Source organism: Dermacentor variabilis, unplaced genomic scaffold, assembly GCF_050947875.1.
Source record: "Dermacentor variabilis isolate Ectoservices unplaced genomic scaffold, ASM5094787v1 scaffold_13, whole genome shotgun sequence".
Classification (NCBI taxonomy): Eukaryota; Metazoa; Arthropoda; class Arachnida; order Ixodida; family Ixodidae; genus Dermacentor; species Dermacentor variabilis.
The window spans coordinates 41,997,540-42,021,284 of record NW_027460291.1 but is presented as its reverse complement, the minus strand read 5'-3'; the positions used below and the strand labels follow the sequence as shown (position 1 = coordinate 42,021,284).

General features: G+C 47.4%; 1 protein-coding gene across 1 annotated transcript; it reads right to left on the bottom strand.

Annotated features, from left to right (window-relative positions):
- Window positions 1-14,958: 14,958 nt before the first annotated feature.
- LOC142566654 (uncharacterized) lies at window positions 14,959-23,208 on the bottom strand. Its single transcript, XM_075677486.1, has 3 exons — window positions 23,188-23,208; window positions 18,306-19,362; window positions 14,959-15,513 (listed from the first exon to the last, which is right to left on the bottom strand). Exons 1-3 carry the CDS (start codon window positions 23,206-23,208, stop codon window positions 15,383-15,385), a joined length of 1,209 nt encoding a protein of 402 aa, XP_075533601.1. The 3' UTR covers window positions 14,959-15,382.
- Window positions 23,209-23,745: the final 537 nt, after the last annotated feature.

The window sequence follows — 23,745 nt, the reverse complement described above, 5'->3', positions numbered from 1 at the left end:
GGCATATGATAGAACATATTATTTAGTGGTATATTTATTTATTTATTTATTTATTCTTATACAGGGAGGGTCCCGTTTTGCTTCACTAAACGTAGTTCTAATACATCTTGATCATCTTGAAATTCCGAGTTTTCTAGGAAGTTGCTAATAAAAGCGAAGTTATTGCTTATAAAGGATTGCGTGCAGAATACCCACAGTGTACATTTTCCGGTAATTAACGCTTACAAAACCGTCGGAGCAAAACTCCCGCAACGTATTGACGTCAGAGATGACAATGCTTAGGGATGCGTGCACGCCATCATTTTAGTCTTGGCTCTTTTACTGCATGCTGATTTGAGTGCCCCGACGAGCACGTCATAAAATGAGAAGCAAAAGCTTTGCTGTGCAACCACAGCAGGGGCGCTATAATGTAAAACTATTCCAAACTTTTCTATTCCACTTCTGCAATCAGCCCTCTGCGAGTGGTCAAAAACTTTTTTGGACCACCCCCATTTCACACATCTGTCACGCGACATCACGAAAATCGCGATAGCTCCTTATCTGATATAACCTGTGCACACGGATTATGCATAATTTGACCGAACGAAAGAAAAATAGTTATTTCTGATTCGACGCCTCTTCGCCCTTAGCCCTCGGCTATTGGTCAAAAAGTTTCGGACTGCGCCCACTTCACCTGCCTCTCACACGACGTCACGAAACCGCAACAACTCACTGCGTCAAAGTGACGTGTACGCGATAAAGATTCATTAATATGCCGAACAAAACTGAATTTCCTTCTGAATAGCCGCAGGCTGCCCCGTTCCGAAAGGAATAAAAGATGGCTGCCGCCTATGGCTCAGTCACTGGCTACTCGCACCTGTCTCAGAGCATGGGTTTATTTGCGTGTAATAAAGCTTTTGCGTGGCCGTATAACGTTTTCGAGCACTTTCGGCACGTTAAATACCTTGGTCTGCCAATTCTTCATTGCTGAGGATCCGTTTCAGCGTCATTCTTAAGCTTCCGTTGCATGGCGCCGCGATTGTCAACGAGCCACCGCAAGCTAAGTAAGGAAAAACGGACCAATCGCAGACGCCGGTACCACCCTCTTCATCAGGTTATCGATTTTCAGTGCAGTGTCTCGGCCCCATCGAATCCCTCTCCACTTGAGCGTGCTCCTCGCCTCTTGTGAGCCAATTAGATAACACAAGCTGCTCAGTGTAGCCAATGTTATTCGTTTTTCAAGCAAGCAAAAGTGACCTCCTATGAACGAGGATAGCATTAGATTGGTCTGTTCAGGCAACCCTGCGGGTGACCGCCCCATGCTTGCGTCGGCGGTTACGCAACTTTGACGTCAGGAGATTGGAATAAAAACGTATTGGAATAGTTTTACGTTATAGGGCCCCAGAGTACATCCGTTTTCAGAGAATTCCTCTGGTATTCGACTAAATTACGTTGGTGTCCGTTACGGAGTATTTTTTTTAAATTCAATTCGGCCATTTTACCAGCCAAATCTACGATATTATTATGAGTCGCGCCGTAGCGAGCGTCCTTCGGAGTATATTACAACGCGGTGGGGTTCTTCATCGCGCACCCAAGTGACGGCATGCGTGGCCGTTCTTGCATTCCGCCCTACTTCGGAAATCGTCCGCCTCGGCGAGGATCGAACCGGCGACCTCGAACTCAGCAGTGCCACCCCTTAGCCACTGGACAACCACTGCGGGTAATTATTCTTTTTTATTTCATACATAGTGCAACCCTCCATACGAAGGTGGTTACAGGACATGGGGCAATACATTGCATCGAAAGACGAAGGACAAGCTTATACACTTGTTAATATTATAGGCGTAGTTAAACAGTACACTAAGAGGTAGTGACCTTCCTGGGCCAGCACTTAAAATGAGCAACAATAAAGGAGCAGGAAACGAACGACAAAAGGTACATCGAAACCAATTCACAGTCAATACTCGGTGACAACTATTCTGTGGCACAGGCTTCGGCTTTGATATTTTCCGACGTTGCATGACTCCTTTATTTCAGTGCTGGCAGATACTACTATCTCAGCGTAAATTTCCGAAGGTAATCGATATTTATACAGTCGATTTGTATCGACTTTTGAACAGGAAGCAACGCAGTCTGTACCTAAGCCCCGAAGTGGTCGTATGATGTCGAACGCGCAACCGACGCCGACGTCGACGGTTGTTTGCAGACAGGTAAACCTGGTTTCCGCGTGGATGGTGTAAAAACTTGTTTTGTTCGCCTCAACAGTATTTTGTTTTTCATGTTGGTCATATCAGTATCTCCCCGTGAGATCAGAGGGCGGAATGAATGAATTCTGGAAGATTTACATGGAAAAACCTCGATTTGATTATGAGGCACGCCGTACTGGAAGACGCTCCACATTAATTTTGACCACCTGGGAATCAATTAACAGGCGGGACAGAAGCGATGAACACACACCGGAAGACGACGCCGCCATTGTGCGTTTGCCATTTTTACTTTGACCGACGTCCAAATGGGCTCTTTTCTCGAGTATGTGAGAACTCAACTGGGCAAACTAATCAATACAGTGAAGTATCAGTCGCTTACTGATGACTTTTGCGCATTGTTCCAATTGATGTGCTTTGAAAAAACAAGACTGTGTTTTTTGAACATATGAAAACGTCAACAGAACTGCAGGACTTCTTCCTGCAGCGGTGCACAAGTCGCGATTTGGTTCCGTAGCCTTTGCTTTCGCGCCAAAAATAGTTGTCCAGGAAGATAAAGCTACTAGTATTATTCATTTTTTTTCTTATCGTGCAGAGCAGCGTTCACTCAATGGAAGAAGCATATGTAAAGAAGGCGTATAATATTGACTGGACGAACAGAAACTTGTTCGATTTAAGGTTTCTTTGTCGAACAGTGAGAATGACTTATACAGACTCGCTCTAACCCGCCGTCGTTGCTTAGTGGCTATGGTGTTGCGCGGCAAAGCACGAGGTCGTGGGAGCGAATCCAGGCCACGGCAGGCGCATTTCGATAGGGGCGAATTGCGAAAGCACCCGTGCAGTTAGGCTTAGGTGCACGTTAAAAGACCACCAGGAGGTCAAAATTATTCCGGAGTCCCCAACCACGGCGTGCTTCATAATCAGATCGTGATTCCGCCACGTAAAATTCCATAATTAAAAAAGAAATATGCTGATAGTTTCTACGCGACCCGCCGTGGTTGCTCAGTGGCTATGGTGTTGGGCTGCTGAGCACGAGGTCGCGGGATCGAATCCCGGCCACGGCGGCCGCATTTCGATGGGGGCGAAATGCGAAAACACCCGTGTGCTTAGATTTAGGTGCACGTTAAAGAACCCCAGGTGGTCAAAATTTCCGGAGTCCTCCACTACGGCGTGCCTCATAATCAGAAAGTGGTTTTGGCACGTAAAACCCCAAATATTATTATTATAGTTTCCACGCAAAGGTACCAAATTCTAGAAATAAAAAAATCAACGCTTAAATGCCATTCGGTTTTTCCTGATGAGTAGAGGCCTTTTAATCCTAGTCCTTTAAATGGGTCAACACGGTGCCTCTTATGGTACACTCGACTGGGTCCTACGGCGCCCCAAGCCGATTTACAGCGATGCAGAGCCCTCTTGTGATTGGAACCGTAGAAATACTGCCCCAGCCAAACGTGCCAGCTGCTGCCAGAGCAATCAGAGTGGACATGGGACCGAGCTTCCCTAGGATCTCGGTCGCGAAGTCAGGTTTCAGGCATACAGGAGCGAATCCTCACGCTCCCAGCAGGAGCGCGGCGCTCTGAATAAACCACACGAATGTGTTCAGAGCGCCTGGTTTCGACCAGCCGGATGCAAACTGTATTCCGAGAGCGCCCCAAAGAGACCACTCCCCTGTAAATTCAATCTAGATGTATCACGTGACGCACTGTACTATCGGCGCCTAGCAAATAATCTTGACGACAGGACAGCTATTACCACTGACAGCGAATGAAGAAACGGAACTTGCCATCACTCGGCAGCAGCGCAGCCTTTCGCGCCGGAGCCAGAAGCACGGTAAGATGCTGCAGTTGCCAGGTGCTGCTGCTGCGGGTCCCAGAGTGCAGCCCGACATGGCGTCATGGTGGCACTTGCGCTGGAAGACGTGGCCAGGGGACCTGCTGCAGTCCTTGCGGCGCCCGGGCAGCCGGAGGGATAAGTGGTCGGTCGAAGCCCGCTGCGTAGCCCAGTCTGCGCGACGTCGGATGAAGAGTGAAACCGGACATCGTACCCGGTCAATGCGCCGTTGACGTCTTGCGTGAGGGTGCCTTCGCATCCGGGAACGCGTGAAGGACCTCAGAGCGGCTGAAGGGGCCATCGTCTCCGAGTTGCTCGCTCGGTTGGCTGGTTGCTCTCGTGTAGCGTCTCGTGCAGCGTCGAACGCACAAGGGCGCTTCGTCTTTTACTCGCACGTGATCCTTGCATGCATGCGATGGGCATCGCTCTGGATATTTTTATGAAATCGAGTATGGAATGCGTTTATTGTCACCAACATCCTCGCAAAGGTACGACAGTTGTACAGACACTTAACTTGTGGAAACATGGCACTTCCGCGGACTCAATTGATATATGGCGGCCGGGTTTTCGGAACGATGTTCATATTTTTACGTTTGCGCGCCGCAGCAGAAGGAAATGTATTCCATCGACAATCATTGTGGCGTTTTTTGTCATTGAATTGAGAAGCTTTTCTGCTTAGGTTTCATTCGTGAGGAAGCAAAAACGAAGCTGTACAAGAAAGCTAATCAAGAAGAAAGCCAGAAGTAAAGGAGAGGAGATACAGGGAACGTAATACGTGGCAGAATTCAATCATTGTCTCCGCCTCTGATGCCGACGTAGTACGACCGTGCGCAAGAGGTCTCGGTAATCAGACAGTGAGGTCGCTGCCATTTCAGAAAGGCAATGCTACTTACAGTGTAGATTGACATCATATTAAAATTTTTACTAGTGCATCTCAAGTGCACCGCTTTCACGCTTTACTTGCTTCGAATTATCCTAAACAGAAAAACAAACAATGAAGAAATACGGCAGAGCCTATTTATTTATTTATTTATTTATTTGTTTATTTATTTATTTATTTATTTATTTATTTATTTATTTATTTATTTATTTATTTCGATAGTAAGTGTTTAAGGCTAGATGCGCTCGGCGTTTTATATGAATGCGCAGAAAGAGAGAACGGCCGAGCGGGGCCAGCGCGAGCACCAACAACAGCAACCCTCTTCTTCCTCTTCGTCTTCTGCTGGGGCCCATATTTCTCACTACAATCACCCCCCGCCGAAAAAGGAGCCGTCCTGGCGACCTACGGAACAGCAAGCACTGGTGGCTCGTAGTGCGGCTTCAGTCGGTCGACATGAACAGTTTCGCGTCCGCGACGCCATTGGTCCGCAGATGCCTAAATATGCTCATTGACGTAGTTGACTGGGGACGTCTGTTGTGGAACCCGATAAGGGCCGTCATACTTTGAGCTGAACTTTGCAGAAAGGCCAGGAGTAGAGGAAGGAACGCGGAGCCATACCAGCGTTCCAGGTGAATACGAAGGAAAAGTCAAGCTTGTGTCACGGCCATGTTTCTAGCTGGCCCGATTTTGCGCGGTAAGTGGGCGAGCGATCTGACGACATTCTGCGGCATAAGTGGCGGTTTCGGATAGAGTCGTAGATTCGGAAGCGTCGGGGCGCATTAGATTCGTCGGACGATCTCGCCGCTGCCACCATTTGAAGGAGTTGAAGGTCGTAGAGAGGAACTCGGTGAACAGGATTTATTTACATTATTTACATCTTAGACAAGACATATATCGACAGTCTAGCGTGACTACCATATGGAGTCCACAAGACTAACATACAGCAAACAGCTTACGAGCACTCAGCTCACGAGTACATCTCGAGCACGACACCGAGCACACAACGAGTACACGACTAGCAGCCGGCAAACGCTGCTTATAAGCACTTGGTCCCCCCTTGATTCCAAGCGGACGGAAACGTTCGTCCAGTCATCGTTCGACGTCACCGTAGACCAGCCCTTTTGGAGGATGAGGGCTGTCATACACGTGCCGCACACACACACACAGGTGTGAAGGTCCGGAGCCGACGTCAGAGGGGCTTCGTAGAACTCCGTTCCGTCCCGGGTGGCGCGGCCGGGTACCACATTGACTGGTCTGACCCCGCGCCACGTGGCTGCCGGTTTATTCGCAGTTCCCTGAAGTGCGCCCCGTCCGGTTGGATAGGAACACGTGCAGCGGGCTGAAATAGCTGGCACGTTGTCACCCCGTACGGCCATTCCTAACAGGTGATACAAAAGAATTGTATCCATAAACGAGGACCGTCTTGTCTTGTCCTGCATCCTAAACAGTGTGGCATACCCCCCATGGGGGGTTGACCAAGAACCAAGCGGTTTTCCGCATGCTTAGAAGTAAAGCAAAACTAGATTTGAATAGTATAGCGTGTGGCTATAGAACTGTAATTTCGAAGTGTAATGAAAGTATTGTTAAGAATTTTGATAAAATAAGTTAACCTAAAGAAATTAAATATAGCCATAAACAACAACCACCCTCTTCCTCCTTCGTCTTCTGCTGGCGCCCATATTTCTTACAACAATTTATTTATTTATTTATTTATTTATTTATTTATTTATTTATTTATTTGGTATACCACGAAGGTACTTAAAAGGACATTACATGAGGGGTGGGCACATATTGAAAAACGATAAATATCTACGTTAATGTGATTAGCATTAAAACTATCGCATTATCCTAGTAAACTATTAGCACTGAGCACCGGAGAGACATTCAATGGCGCCTTTCATGCTGGAACGTTGGCGTCAGACTTTCGTGATAATTGTTGAGGTGACAAATAGAGAAGCAAGAAAGGGTTGAATACGTTTACTTCCCCATAAATAATATATACATGTGTAGTTGAACGTCCCGATGCTACACATTTGACTAGAGAGATAGAAAGGGGCAATTTTCATTTGCAGAAAGATGGAGAGCTAGGCGTGAATGACGTGCCTCTAACCTGATATTCCACGCTGGTGAAGGGATTTGTCGGAATGACGGAGGTAGAATGTGAAGTGGAAGGAAACTGGTTGTGGTGCTGAAGATGATGATGATGAGATGCACAGCATGCTCTTCCTGCACAGCCCAGACACCTTCGTGGACAGAGGCAGAGGTTACTGTAGTGTACTTACGAGAATGTCTATAGCTTGCATAATTTTTGCAGCACAAGACAGTACGTAGCAGCTACAGGGTGTTGATTATTTGTCGCAGCATGACACTAATGAGAGAGCCCGATGGTGATTTTTCGTTGCACTGCCGTTCCTGGCGCTCACAGTCCAAGGCCCCTGTGCGTGGAGGCAGGGGTGGCCACACGTTCGATTCGAGGCCTGTGCTGCTCGCTTGAAGCAATGTGGCTCGGAGAGGCCCACCGATGCGGAATTCAAATACCTTCCGCTGGAACTGCGGGATGGGAGCCAGGGAGATCTCGGTTGGACCGACAGCTTGTTCATGTCGACGACGCGATAGTCTCATCCGGTGCTGCACTGACGCTGCCGCCCCTTTGGGTGATATACTTCTTTTGCTTGTTTGGTTCAATATTTTAATATTCAACCAATATTTTATATTTATATAATAGAAACAATATTTTTCAATAATTATTTAAAGCGAAGCTTTCTTTGACTCTTCCTCCGACTTTCCCACAGCTGCTGCGGTGGGCTGCTGTGGCTGCTGCTGTCGCGCACACCGCGTCGGGAGGTGGTTCAGAGTGTGTATGTAGATGACAGGTGCTAGTAAGAGAAAGAAGGCGACGGAACAAACTCGTTTTCACCAAACCGCGTCGGATGGGCACAATACCCTCTGGAGCTAAAAGGATAGAATGTTGGGCGAGTTGGTACGGTAACATGATCTTGGATTGTAGCGCGAAGTGGACACGGACAAAGACTAGAAGCGGACAGTGCGAGCGCAGACTCTCAACTACATTTTTATTGAAACTACCAACATATATATAGGTGATTGCAAATACCGCAGCATATGAGCATGACAAGGTCTAAAGGCATAAGTTATACATATCAAGAGGTAAGGAAGCAACAAAGCAAACAACAAAAAGACACGGCTTCAGAATAACACACGGGCTCTGAAGATACTGAAATTAGCATTCTAACAGAGACAATGATGCGTGGCTAACGCAAGTCTCTCCTAATCTTTGACCACAATTTGACGTAAATATGACGTCAATACTCTATTCTCGGCCTCCCGCAAATCGTCTATCACGTGCCCTATGATAAATACGGAAAACACGGGAAAAGCGGGAGATGGAAATTCGAGACGATGAGCAAAACGAAAACAAGGTGAAAGCAAGATCCAACGTTTCGACAAGTGGACTTGTCTTCTTCAAGGCGACATATGCTTTCCTCGCCACAGTATATAGAGGTGGGGTTCTTCTAAAGGGGAGAGGGTGTAAGGCGGGTGGGTGCGGTAACGAGCGAAGGTGCGTTAGCGTGTCGAATTCAGAATAAAGAAGCGCTATGCACAAGGCCAATGTCACTGGCCTTGTGCACAGCGCTCCTTTATGCTCAATTCGACACGCTGACACATCTTCACTCATTGCCGCACCCACCCGCCTTACATGCTCTCCCCTTTAGAAGAACCTCACCTATATATTCTGTGGTGAGGAAAGCATATGTCGCCTTCAAGAAGACAAGCCCACTTGTCGAAACGCTGGCACCTGCTTTCACCTTGTTCTCGTTTTGCTCGTCGTCTATAATAAATAGGAAACTTGAATACAGTAGCAAAAAAAGAAAAATATGATTGCGGCGTTGGACATATGACCCCTTTTGTGCCTTGTAGCACTGCTATAGTTTATCAGATTCCGCTTATTGTGCGGGAAAACTTGCATAGGACAGAGCGGCAGGTGTATTAATATTAGACTGAAAGAACACAATCACTTAGAATGCGAATTTCAGTATCTTCGCAGCACGTGTGTTTATCTCAACATAGCGTATTTCTTGTTGTTTGCTTTTTTGCTTCCCTACCTCTTGATATGTTTAACTGATGTCTTTATTCCTTGTCATGTTCATATGCTGCGACATTTGCAATCCCCTATCGTATATATGTTCTTAGTTTCAATAAAAATTCAGCTTAGAGTTAGTGCTCGTCCTGTCTGCTTCTAGTCTCTGTCCGTGTCACTTCGCGCTAGAATCCATGATCATGTTACCCTCTGGAGCTCCCTAGCTGTCGTCACTATAGCCGCTAGGCAGCTGTAATTATCCGTGACTCCCCTCAGATCCGTTGCAGACACTGCAGTGCTTTTTTAGGCGCGTGGCGGAGCTCAGAACGAGCAAAAGGCAAGGTGGAAAGGGTTACCCTTTCCACCTTCCCTTTTGCTCGTTCTGAGCTGCGCTACAAGCATAAAAAAGTCATCACATACCAACTCGCCCATACTCTCACGCTTTTAACTTCAGTGCTTCTCTTCCTACTAACGTGCGAGGCCAGAGGGGACGCAGATAGAACTGTAGAGAGGAGAAGAAGGAGAGGGGGGAGAAGAGGCAGTTTTCATGCAAGAGAGGGGGGGAGGTGACGTGAGAAGGCAAGGAAACCCCACTACTATACGACAGCTGCTGCCGGGACACAGGATAAGCTTAAGTTCAAGCTACGGCACAGTACGTTGCTGCTATTTCTGAAAAATAAACTCCATGCAAATATGTCAAGTGGACAACTTACGCAGGGCGTGCAAAAGCAGAGCCGCATTACTTAAAGCGCACCGCAGGGTCCAGGAGACACTACGGAAGCGGTAGAACGTCAAATTAACACTTCTGTGCCCGCCACGTTAGCTTTGCGGCTATGGCATTGTTAGAGGTCGTGGATTTGATCCCAGTCGCGCCAGCCGCATTTCGACGGAGGCGAAATAGAAAACGCACGTGCATTTAGATTTTGGGACACGTTAAAGAACATCGCGCTGTCGAAATTAATCCGGAGGCCGCCAGTACGGCTTGCCTCATAATCCGAGTGTGGTTCTGGCATGTACAGCCCCATAATCCAATTCAAGTTTAATACTTCTGCCGCAATGCGATGTGCCACTTGAGAAAATGACAACGTTCAACCCTCTCAGAGGTTATAAAACATGGTGCACCACAACGCCTCAAGCAAACACCTCTCCCTGTGTGTTCCGTGTACTACGCAGACAAACAGCAGTGGTGCACGCAAGGTAACATTTAACATCAACTCACCACTCTCGTGTTAGCCTTAACGTTGAAGGAATTAAGCTTTAGCCGTCAAAATCACCGCTAAATATCGTCGATCAAAGCATCTACCACGGAAAGCTTCGCTTACATGGATTCCCACAGTGCGTGGGATCTGCATAATTTTTATCTTGTTTTTCCATTGGCGACAATCCTCGAAATTAGCCTCGTGTGGTCAGTTGTAGTTCAAGCAGTTCAGTTTTTACCGTGCATAAACACATGTCGTGGCTTCCTGCATAACGAAGTCATGTCGTCTGGCCTGTGCAGAGAAGCGCTGGCATGGCCTAGTTTTGGGACTTGCGACATCGCAGTAGTTGGGGCGCGTAAGGACGCACCGAGTGTCTCACGTAGCCTATCTTGACGTCATCTGGTATCGTGTTTCCCTCGAAAAGAAGCTTGAAGCTCGTCGATGACCTTCACTGTTGAAGACAGAAGCCCTTGGAATTCTTCATCGGTGATGTCAATCACGAGATCGTAAATAACGCTTGCGTTATTCTTAGCGTTGAAACGCACCACATTAATTCCTTTTGGAGCCACATTAACCAAGGTAGGTCTTGAGAATCTACGGAATTCTTCGAGGCGTCGAGAGGCACAAACGCAAGATTGTAACTTGCGAGTAGGCGGTCCTTTGGGGCCATGCTCACCCACGTCCTTAGTTGTCCTGCGGCACTTCCTCTTGAATCGCTTGACCTCCACGACGATGTAATCGTTGTCGGAGTGCAAGGGTTCGCTGTTGGAGACCCAGGAACCGGACATCTACACGTCGACGTGGGGAGCCTTTCACAAATATCACTGTTTGCCAAAGTGCGAAGAGGCGTGCCCGGCAAAAGTGATGTCGAGCCGTCTCTCATCGCTTCGGACGATTTTTCGTTCAAGAAGCACAATTAAGCCTCAACGGCAACAAAGGTATCGCAGCAAACTTAAGAAGCTACGCTAGCTCAGCTCCTACAGTTAACTATGTCTACCCGTGACAGCGCAGAAAAAGGGCTCCAGATTATACCTTTGAACATCTGGCATTCCTTCACATACCTGAAGAAAGATGCATGATAAACGTGAATGCACGGACCTTATAGGTATGTGTCCGCTGCAGAACGGCTAAGCCTGAAAAGGCCAGAACCATTGAGCAGCGTGGACAGGTTATTCGAACCAACATTTCCGCAAAATTACGGAGATAATTTGCATTCGATAGAATGACAGAGTTTGAACAGTTGTTCGACATTCCCGTACACCCCACTTGATGTCTCCGTGCGAGGTTCCTAGCTCGAGAACGCGTGTTAGATTTCCTTTCGCTGGGGCGGAATCCCAATGAGGATTAAATGAATAATTTAATACACCAGCCTTTGTAAAGCGTCATTGGCGTGTTCGAAAAAAAACTAATTGTTGAAATTGCTGAGGAACCGTTCCTCATGTCACCTCTCGTGCCACCTTTGTTTCTTCGACAGGTGAAACCGGCAGGTTGAACGAAAGCGTGCAGAGGTGCTTGCTTGCACCGTTTCTGCCTCTGATCTCTTCGTAACGCTTCCCGTTCCCAGTAACCCCATTTGAATTACTTTCATCAAAACACTTACGCTCACAAAACTTTCGAGGGATCTCTGCAGAATCTACAATTGCGGATACATAAGACCGCGAAGTCGTTTTGATACTCTCAGCGATGTGCTGGCGACACTAAAAAAAAAATGTTCATGGCATGTTTCTAATAAATTATGCGGGCATATGGAGTAAGCGGTCGTCCTGTGTTGTAGAGCCGGTCTGGTACCTTTTGGTGCTCCGATAGCCATAATCAAAGTAGAGCTTGCCCATCAGCGCTTCTGTGCATTGGTAATGGTGATGACGTTCTTCCACAATCAACACTGGCGCGCGGTAACAGTGAAGCTTAGGTAACAGTCGGTCATGTACCAATTGGAGAATGAACAAAGAAGTAAATAAAAAAAATGTAGCAATAACCCGAGTCCCGCTGTTAGTGTGTCCCTTAGTCAACATGTATGGTGTACGGTATATCTAATATTGTTGCGAACGTGTCGAGCCTGTGTTATATGGGAAAAAAGAGAAATAGCAGTATTTTGAGGGCATATATTATTCAGCTTTGAAAGGTCTCCTGCTCTACGTGTATTTATTATTGACGCAATATCTCTAACTAGAATGTCAAGTTGGGGTCTTCGAGTTTGTCGGAACTGAATCTCACTATTTTTATTATTTCTTCAAGGCCACGTACTTTTGATAAGTATAGGGCAGGGATAGTAACATAACAAGCTCCAACTGTACTCGATAGACGGACGGAGATACACTGATCGAACTGATGTTTTTTCTTTAATTTTCAATGCTTTGTGATAGCTTTGTAGATTATTTTTTATTTTTTGTTTAGGTAAATGTAAAAAAAAAATGGGCAGAAAAGGTTGTTTCTTGTAATTCATATTCGCAACGCGTTTCGAGCCAGAAGCCCAAGGACCCGCCGCGATAGCGCAGTGGCTGTGACGCTGCTCAGCTAAGTTCGTGCTGGTGGGTTCAGCTCCAGCCGCAGTGGCCGTATTTCTACTGTAACAAAACTCGAATATGCTCGTGTACTTTGATTTAGGGGCCCATTAGAGAAGCCAACGCGACGAGAAATGAATCCAGAATGCTCCATTACGGCGTGCCTCACAATAAGATAGTCATTTTGCATTTAAACACCACCGAAGTTATAATTTAACATTTCGGGGACAAGAGTCGCGCTTCACACAAGCATAAACTTTAGTACTTGCGCTGCGAAACCTTCCTCTACGACCTACTCCGAGGTAGATAAAGCTTTCCTGTACGGGCTCAGTCCACCAGTACTTGGAGGTAGTACTTGGGGTCCAATACGCCGCGGGTTCCTTCATGAATACCTGCACGGGCCTGTGATGAGTATTCGCGCGAATACCTTCATAATGTGGAACAAATGCGTTTTCTGTCCATTGTGCAGTCTCTCCGTTTCCTTCTTGGCAGCAACTCGGTAAACTTTCCACTGCCAGACTCGCATGCACCTCTGCTACCGGCATGAACATCGTTCTTTGTTCTTTGCTGACGATTCCAAGCCCGGCGAGTTCTTTCCGAACAAAAGCATCAAAGTTACCTTTGGCGTCAAGGTTAACATCCTTGACGAAAGCCTTCCAGACGCAACTACATCCTCTTGCGACCTGACGCGGCGTATACCAAAGTGCATCGCGCCTTATGTTCCACTAGGTGTCCCCTTCCACCCCCACCCCCCCCGTTATTGTGTCAATCATATTGCATTTTTCTCACGTAAAACGCCTACATTTAAGTGTCCGTCCCACTCAATTGTAAGTCAAAACTGTATTAGAACAGGAGATGTGTTTACAATATAAATGAATAGGCATTGCATAGGATGCAGCACGCCTTCTGAGGGACCACAATTTCATTCAATTCACAATTCACGATTTTTATTCAAGTTCAAGGAAATGAATCCACCTAGATATGCGCCTTTTAATGTGAGTTAAACGAGCTCGGCGCAAGTAAGAAATTTTTTTCCCAGTCATGACTGCAAAAGACTCCCTTTTAATTGAGATTGACAATCCACCGTGTGTTATAAATGCTGTGACAACCTTAAAGGAGTACTGACACAAAAATTTGAAGTCGAGATAACTTGTGAGATCGATTTAGTTGGTCACACACACATCGTCTATAAAATATCAGCGGCGAATATCGCTTAGAACATATTTAAAATCAATTTTAAGGTACGTGCGCGCAGCCAACCGCAAAACAGAGCGCCTCGCGACATTGACATCACCCGGGATTGTAAATAGCCAAGAAAACGCTACGTCATGTGGCTACGTCACGAATTTTCGTTGGCTGCCATGCGGCTTACGCGTGCTCTTCCCCTCTGTTGTTGCTTGTTCTAGCTGTTGTAGTGGGACGCTCTCCGTGTCGCTGCAACTGCAGTTTTTGTCGTGTCCGTCGGGATATTTCCCACACCATCAGCTTGACTGCGCTGCACTGACCACGCACCAATTGCGAGTACAGCACCATGCCGCGTACATACTGCTGCGTTGACTTCTGCGGAACATATTCAGGGTTGGGTATAACTATGCATTGTTTTCCCCACGATACCCTTCACTAGCAGAAGTGGACCGTGTTCGCGACTCCCACATGCAGGAAATCGTCGCCGCTGGACGACGAAAACGAGGACGACGACGAAGATGATGGCGAGGACATGGCAAACCACGTGCAGTCGTAGCAGACGACTAGCAAAACGAAGTTTGCGCGCCGGCGCGCCGCACGCTGGCTGCGCGCCAGAGCAGACGTCATGACTTTTTGCGAACACGTGGCCACTTTGTTTACACTCCCGTTTGGCCGTCTCGTTGTTCTCTGAAACCGAAACTTGGACTGGTCGCTACAAAAAAAGACTGCAAATAATCACCTGTCGCGCTCTGAAGTAAATGAGGTCTCGTGCCGTGATTACTGGGTCATTAACTACTTATTAAAGCAGAAAAAACCACGTGGATTTTTTTGTGTCAGTACTCCTTTAAGGAGGAAAGGTTCTGCACATGACCGAGGTGCCCAGGGGAGTCGCTTCAGTAGTTCTTGTTTTTTGAGGGGCTCGTGGTTCTGGGGGCAAGACAGCAGGTCATTATTACATCTCTTCACACAACGAGAAAATTAGGTCAAATGACATTACACAATAAATAGCTCCGTTAATAAAAAATATATCAAAAGCACAATTTTATTCGCACAAGAATATTTTAAAGAATAATCTATGCGCCACTCTCAAAATATATCCGCCCAGGAGAGCGAAAGCATCGACAAAATAACAATGATGCCACCACAGCCATCTGGAGGAATGCGGGGCGGAAGAAGGAGGAGGTGCCCAAACGGCTGAGCCGACGTCGCCCACGTAGGCCACGAGTATGTGGAGCATGCTGCGGAGTGCGGAAGGCAGGCTTGGGTAGGAGCACCACTTCCGCCGTATCTTCCTCCTGATAGCAGAACATGAGACGCCAGGAGACGAACAGGAGACGCCAATCCTTGCCACCGTCCTCATCTTGCTGCTTGCAATACATACCGTGAGTGCTTGTACCACGCCACTGCAGGCCGCCTCCGAATACTTCTGGATGAAAACTATATAGACGGCGCAAGGCTATAACTCTCTGGACTGGAACGGCTTCTTTTAACCGTTGGTCATTCTTCCATCAGTAATGCGTTTCAGCGGAGTCAACTCTTCCACTGCTCCGAAGCTGTCCCACGTAGATGACAAGGGTGAAGTCTGTGACAACGAAGGCGTTGCTGCATTGTTGGCCGACGCACATGACAAGGAAGAAGCCTGCACCAAAGTTTACGAAAGACGATTACGAATGTGGAAATACACAGGCTGGTGGCATTCTAATAATCCCAAGCTAACTAATATATCTTTATATTTCTTTCGCATGAAAGAGCGATGAAACGAAGAATGCTAGGCATAACTTTAAGAGACAGAAAGAGAGCGGTTTGGATCAGAGAGCAAACGGGTATAGACAACATCCTAATTGACATGAAAAGAAAAAAATGGCGCTGGGTAGGTCATGTAATGCGTACATAACCGTTGGACCATTAGGGTGAAAGAATGGGTACCAAGAGAAGGGAAGCGCAGTAGAGGACGGCAGAAGACTAGGTGAAATTAGGAAATTTGCGGATGCTAGTTGGAATCGGCTGGCGCAGGACAGGGGTAACTGGAGGTCGCGGGAAGAGGCCTTCGTCTTGCAGTGGACATAAAATCGGCTGATGATGATGATATTTTTCTCGCAAGCAAACCTTGTCTTCCTCTCGCGAGCAACACAAGGCACGGGGGTCGCGAACGGCAGTTCGGCAACCCTTCCTCCAAGCTCCAGCTAGCCTCGCATTGTGAAGTGGAACAACTGGCAACATTGTATGTCACGTTGTACTCCGATTCCTTGCTAATTAAGTGTCCCGATTCTGTGCTAAAAAAACTGACATTGTCAAAGACGGTTGGCTGTGGGCTTTCTGCTCAATGTGTAGGGGCTAAATATTCGCATGCTGAACGACCAGATAGCGGAAGGCCTCACTGGTGATCGACTGAAGGGGTCACTGAGCATCAGAAACAGACATCCCGATTTTTTAGGTATATTGCGCTCGCTCTCTCTCTCTCTCTCTCTCTCTCTCGCACAGACGCACGCGTTCTCACCGCAAGCAGCCGTCTTAAACTAATCTGAACACAATTTGCATACATGCGTGGAAGATTTATAACATCACTGTGCTAGAGAAAAGCGCGACCACGCAAATTTTGTGCTCATTTCAGGCTCTATTATCTATCGCAATATCAAAGTTTTATAGTTTACTGCTGCTGCTGAAAGGTGAAAACCTGATATCATGTTTACAGGTGGAACACAACTGGAGTGGAAGTGGCTCGTAATGCTCATCGATCCATGAGGTGAGCTCTCTTTTCTGTTTGTGTGTGGCCTTGTTTCTTTAAGTTTCCTCAAACTCATAGGCTGAGTTATCTCAAATTACACGCATAGTTAAAATATATTTCGATCATACGGAAATTGCGACTTCTAAAAAAACAATGCTATTCCCGGTACTTGGCAGAATGACTTGTGAATGTGCAATCATTAACGGATTGTGTGGAAAATTCTCGCAGCGTACATCTATGTGAGTTTAAGAGTATAGAACCGTCGAGACAAAACTACAGCAACGTGCTCGCCGCACTTTGTAATTTACAGATGACATGGCGTAGAGATGTGTGCGCGCTAGTCTTTGGCTATTGGCCAATCACTGCCTGTCTAATTGCGTTTAGTGGCCTGAGGAGCACGTGATAGAATAGCAAAGAAAATTCAGCTTGCATATTATTTAGGCAGATTGCGCAACCACACATAGGCAGTTTTATTTGGGCATCCGCAACAGCTCTGCGTACGCAGGGAACCAGTGGAGGCGACAATGCGCATGCGCAATACGCAGGCGCACGCACGGTCCCTTGCGTGCGCCCGCAGTTTTTATTTTTATTTTTTTTTTAAGCTGGGCGTAGCGCCCGCTGCGGGCTGTGCGGCCTTGCGGGACGTTCTCGCGTGTTCTCGCGTGTCCACGAGAGCGCACTTTTGGATATTGCTCTGGCCGAAGACCTGACTCCGGCTTGTGGTTTGACTTCGTGGCGGCTGATATTGGTTACACAGTTTCAGAAGCTGGCATATAGCGGCGCTGAGTAGCTCACTACCAGCTCCTGCGCGTGCAAGTGAGCAATCTCCTTCTCAACTTTTGCGTCCGGCCAACTATAGCCGCTTCATGCGCGAGTGCTTCGCTGCGTACGCGCGACCTCGCGAGCTACATACGTGTGTGGTTGCGGACGCCCACATAAAATGCCTAATGAAAAAGCCGTTTGCATAAAATTTTGTCGTTCATCTATATGATCCAGTTTAATGCACAAACATTTTTGCGTTGTTTTACGTGCCAGAACTACGATCCAGTGATGAGTCACACCACTCCGGCATTTATTTTAGCACTCGCGATTCTTTACGGTGCACCGAATGTATCTTGCACGAGCGTTTTTGTATTCCACCCTATCGGAATTTGCCTCCCCCCTGTCTAAGACCAATCCCTGGACCTCGACCTCTGAAGAGCGGCGCATAGCCACTTGGCTACCCTGACTGCTTATTAGCTCGCCGCCTCTTAGTTGCTACTGTTATTCAGTTTTTCTTCAAAATGTTGAACCACGGTCACTGCGTGGACAAAATATATGTACAAAAGATGGGTAGATAGGCTGCACACAAATAAACTTCTGTGATTATACGTTTCTTGTGGTTTAATATATGTAAAACCGTGTAAATGACAGTTATAGATACGTACTCAGCATTCTATACCCGCAGAAACCAACTTTAAGACTAAAATGAATAGGCAAGCACATGGGGTGACGGTTTCATTTTTTCTCATGAATACTGTGAAGCGCTTTCCGAAACAGTTGAAGGGTAGAAAATCTGCATGGCGCATCTTAGATTCAATATAAAGATATCCCGCTGCCCTATCTGCGCCTATCAACTAAACTTAACGGCAGCGCAGCTACATACACTCACCGCGAATGAATAAACATCCCTTGCCAGGGCTCTGCAGGAGCGCAGCCTTTCCTACCGGAGCCAGAAGCACGGTACGATGCTGGAGTTGCCAGGTGCTGCTGCTGATCCCAGAGTGCAGCCCGACATGGCGTCGAGCCAGAAGCACGGTAGGATGCTGGAGCTGCCACCTGCTGCTCCTGCTGATCCCAGAGTGCAGCCCGACATGGCGTCGAGCCAGAAGCACGGTAGGATGCTGGAGCTGCCACCTGCTGCTCCTGCTGATCCCAGAGTGCAGCCCGACATGGCGTCGAGCCAGAAGCACGGTAGGATGCTGGAGCTGCCACCTGCTGCTCCTGCTGATCCCAGAGTGCAGCCCGACATGGCGTCGAGCCAGAAGCACGGTAGGATGCTGGAGCTGCCACCTGCTGCTCCTGCTGATCCCGGAGTGCAGCCCGACATGACGTCGAGCCAGAAGCACGGTAGGATGCTGGAGCTGCCACCTGCTGCTCCTGCTGATCCCAGAGTGCAGCCCGACATGGCGTCGAGCCAGAAGCACGGTAGGATGCTGGAGCTGCCACCTGCTGCTCCTGCTGATCCCAAAGTGCAGCCCGACATGGCGTCGAGCCAGAAGCACGGTAGGATGCTGGAGCTGCCACCTGCTGCTCCTGCTGATCCCAGAGTGCAGCCCGACATGGCGTCGAGCCAGAAGCACGGTAGGATGCTGGAGCTGCCACCTGCTGCTCCTGCTGATCCCAGAGTGCAGCCCGACATGACGTCGAGCCAGAAGCACGGTAGGATGCTGGAGCTGCCACCTGCTGCTCCTGCTGATACCATAGTGCAGCCCCACATGACGTCAAGCCAGAAGCACGGTAGGATGCTGGAGCTGCCACCTGCTGCTCCTGCTGATCCCAGAGTGCAGCCCGACATGGCGTCGAGCCAGAAGCACGGTAGGATGCTGGAGCTGCCACCTGCTGCTCCTGCTGATCCCAGAGTGCAGCCCGACATGGCGTCGAGCCAGAAGCACGGTAGGATGCTGGAGCTGCCACCTGCTGCTCCTGCTGATCCCAGAGTGCAGCCCGACATGGCGTCGAGCCAGAAGCACGGTGGGATGCTGGAGCTGCCACCTGCTGCTCCTGCTGATCCCAGAGTGCAGCCCGACATGGCGTCGAGCCAGAAGCACGGTAGGATGCTGGAGCTGCCACCTGCTGTTCCTGCTGATCCCAGAGTGCAGCACGACATGGCGTCGAGCCAGAAGCACGGTAGGATGCTGGAGCTGCCACCTGCTGCTCCTGCTGATCCCAGAGTGCAGCCCGACATGGCGTCATGGTGGCACTTGAGCTGGAAGACGTGGCCAGGAGACCTGCTGCAGTCCTTGTGGCGCCCAGGCAGCCGGAGGGATAACTGGTTGGTCGATGCCCTCTGCGTAGCCCAGCCATCACCACGTCGGATGCGGACTGACGCTGGACGGCGGACCCGGTCAATGCGCCGTTGACGTCTTGCGTGAGGGTGCATTTGCTTCCTGGAACGCGTGAAGGACTCCTGAGCGACTGAAGGGGCCATCGTCTTCGAGGTACTCGCTTGGTTGGCTGGTTGCTCTCGTGCAGCGTCTCGTGGAGCGTCTCGTGCAGCATCGAACGCCGAAGGGCGCTTCGTCTTTTACTCGCACGTGATCCTTGCACGCATGCGACTGGCATCGCTCTGGATATTTTTATGAATACGAGTATGGAATGGTGTTTTTTGCAGAGTAGATTGACATCGTTTAAAGCTCTTCCCAAATCGATCTCAAGCGCGCCAGATTCATGTTTTACCTGCTTTGAACTATCCATCACTTATGCGAGCTCAAAAAAAATTATAGTGTGCATTTTGTTATATACAGGCTATATACAGTAGCAGCAAGTGCCCTCTATCCAAAGACGTCATGCATGTGACTAGCCTGGCTGCGCCTGGGCGGGGAGGGGGGGGGGCTGCTTTTGAACATAATAGAATACAAATATGTCTACCTGTAATGCGTTCCGCATGTGTGTTCTTCATCAGTGGTAATCAAAGCCATCCAACGCGTCCCGGAGTGCCGATCACGCACCCACTCATAACACTTTTTGAACAAGGTTCCTAATCCCTTCTTCCATTCTATATGTCACCATTTTATGACGGTGTCCTCATTGCTATATTCTTTGCCTGTTGATCGGCAAACACTTCATTAATGCGGCCGTCCTCGTTCCGCGTTTCCTCGGGAATGTCGTACAGAGAATATGGGGCAGCCTTTTACGAAAGTTATTTTACCCCCGATCGGGACGTCACATTATACGTGCCAGTCTGTGCAGAAAAGGAAGTGAATGGGGTGCGTTCAGAAACTAAATGCAATGTTGTGTCAGAATATGGAAGTTCGCTTAACGTGCTCTGAATCATACTTTCTTTCTAGCTGTATATACACATATCTTGGACGTCGCGCTCACGTGAAAGCGTGAAGTAAGGTTTAAGTTAATCGGCAGTCTGTATCTTTTTTTCAGGTGAATAGCGCAAATGAAGTAAATATCAGTATCTCAGCAAGAATGACGAAGCGTTGTACATCTAACGAGGACCGATTTGATTTGCATTGAATTAGCGTATGAATAAGGCGTGTGAGTGGCGAAAATGGTGCAATAATTGACAGACAGTGATGCAGGGCAAATGTAACACGTGTTCATTTGAACGCTCCTTTGCACTAAAATAACAAAAAGACAAGAACGAAGGATAATTGTGTGGTTTATTGAGCTTATTGATGTAGGCTATGGGCATCCGTGTGAAACTTTAGCGGGTGGGTCTGGCTGAAGCTTGACCGCCTGAGTTTGTCCAAATCGCACACATAAAAGTGTGCACGAGCGTTTTCGTATTAATGCACTATCGAAATTCTGCGAACGTGGCAGGCAGTTGAAGCTATTACCTCGTGCTGTACTTCAGAAGGCCATGAATCATTCCTAAACACATTTCGACAAGATCACGGAAGTGGTTTATTCTAAGTATAAGGACAGGCTTCGCGCACCAATTGCCCTGTCGGTTACGCTGCCCCTTGACGTCTAAGAGTGGCGGTTCCCTTCTTAGCTCGAGTTCGAGAGTTCGATTGCCAGAAGTGGTGGCCGCATTCCAGTGTGTCAGATCAAACCGACGGAATGAACCTTAATGAAATGGCGAATTGTGATTAATTGATTCTTCAATTTACTTTATTCGCTGTAATTTTGCCGCTCAGTATGTGCCACTGTGTGCGTGTGCCCGTCCTTGACCAATTCTCCTGAGTTCTCGCATTGTCAGAAACCCGAAATGATGTTTCATACGTGTCGTACTTTTCTGTTCACGCACTTGTCATCCCCAGGCTTCCCTCGACAAGAGCCATGCATAGCCTTCGTCCTCGTAGACATTTCTGCGCAGACGTCTTGCAGCGTGCATCCGCCTGATTGAGACTGTATTTCGATATAGCCTGTGAACGATACAGTGCTTAAGCATACACATTTCATGACTATGACAAAGTTGTGAGCTTTGTGGTGCACATTCCACGAGATTACACGTTGCATATGATGAAAGTAAACTCAATTGTACTGATGGCCGATAGATGCAAATCACTTATTTAACCGCTTTACTAAAGCTTCGCTTCCCATAGATTCAAACATGTGCGTTGGGTCTACGTAATCATTTTTTCGTCCCTAATGGTGTCGAAATTTTTGCTCGCGGTTGCACACTGTGTGCATTATAAGAATATGAATTGCACGTGGAATAATTCGCCAAACTGAACCGTTCGAACTTCAAAGTGTTACGTAACTTAAGCGTGCGCCTTAGTTTTAGCTCCCCTGCAGTGGACATGTGGCTGTACTGTAATGGAAGAAGAACGAGGAGAGCATGTAACTGCGAAACCTTGCGTCATTTTGTTGGCGTATTTCCAGTCGATTTAGAGCATTGCACCGGCCCCGACTTATTTTTTTACAACTTATCGCCTTTATGACGCGCATATTGATTAACTGAAATCAATTATGGGTTATTCGCATAGTTGTGCACAAAAGAAAAGTGGAATAATAATAATTAAGAACAATGCCCAGCAAGTAGGCACTACCTCTCCAGAGTTATTCATTTCATTGGTGAAAAAAAAATATTAAAACTGGTAGATTGAGAATGTTAACGTCTAAGAATCAATGAGAAATATACGTCATGAAGGCTGCGATTTTCTGCTGACGCTGTGTAGTTCAGTAAGTCGAGATGTGACTTAAATGACTGAAGACTTGAATGCGGATAAGTATTGCAGCGCCACAGTGGCAATGGCAACCGTCAATTGGGGACACATGTGGGCCTACGTGAAAGATGGCTGTTAAGCCGCGACAGTTTCTCTTTATTTTCATGCTGTCCCTGATTGAAGGTTGTAGCTGCATCTCCTGAGCTTGCGCAGTTAAGTTTTGTGTGCACCTTCTTTTCCGCCCCTCTGCGACCTCTCAGTTAATAGTCGGTGTTTCCGTTGTCCGTTTCCCTCTGTTTGTGTCCGCGTCTACATGCTTACCTTTTTTCTAATGTGAAACACTATCGCTGACGCGTGGTGTGCATGTAGGCGGGTAGAAACTGTTCCGAGAACAATTACCGTCGTATACCGTTACTTCATTTTTTGCTGATGTGGGCAAAACGATGTTCGCCGCTGTAAACAGCGATTGCAATGCTTCCAACCAGCGAGAAGGAAGGGCACAGGTACTGAAGTCCAGAATTCCTAGGCGAAAAAGTCTTCTTAGGAAGGCTTATTTACGCCTTAAATACATTATTCAGTTTGGCACTACGTGTTACCAATGTGAATCACGTCTCTATTCTTTCTTTGCAACACGTCACCTTCGCTGCATTAAGGGGAATAATGTGAAATTGACCGTGGGCTTGCCACCTATAGGCTCATTCAAAAAAGCACGGGAGTTCCCCTTACAGTTCAATACCCGTAGAAAAACACGCGAGTTTCGTACCCTGATGGCACTGGCTACCATTCTACCTTTCGAAACGATCGTTCTACTCTCCTTAAAAAAAAAAAAAGAAATGGTCGCGCAAGCCGACAGTTTGAGGACTATGACCTACACCAAATTGACCTTGCAGTCATAAGTGGTGATAACTCCAAACGTAATAATACTGCTCAAGCTCATTGCTCCATTGCATGAATATATTCCCAAAAACTGACATTCTCTGTTTTACTGTTGTAGCATGCAATCACTTAACATTCTACGATAAAGACAAAAAACAGGAGTGGAATGATTTTATTTATTTATTTATTTATTTATTCATTTATTCATTTATTTATTTATTTATTTATTTATTTATTTATTTATTTATTTATTTATTTATTTATACAATACTGCGGACTCATGGTCCAAGCAGGGCGGTCGATACAAATACAAAAGAAATACACAAAACAAAGAGCAACAATAATACAGGTTCGGAAAGGTTACTTCATAGTTTGATCACTTGCTTTTATAAGGTAGTTCCATTTACTAATGGTTCTCGGGAAATAAAAAAAACTTAAATAGGTC

Bases quoted from the DNA above. Each gene is read 5' to 3' on its own strand.
- LOC142566654 (XM_075677486.1), bottom strand. From the start codon at position 23,208: ATGGTAGCCAGTGCCATCAGG. The intron at 19,363-23,187 runs GTACGAAACTCG...TGGGATCAGCAG, and splicing joins TGGTAGCCAGTGCCATCAGG to GAGCAGCAGGTGGCAGCTCC. The intron at 15,514-18,305 runs GTAGGAAAGGCT...ACTTTGGTGCAG, and splicing joins GTACCGTGCTTCTGGCTCCG to GCTTCTTCCTTGTCATGTGC.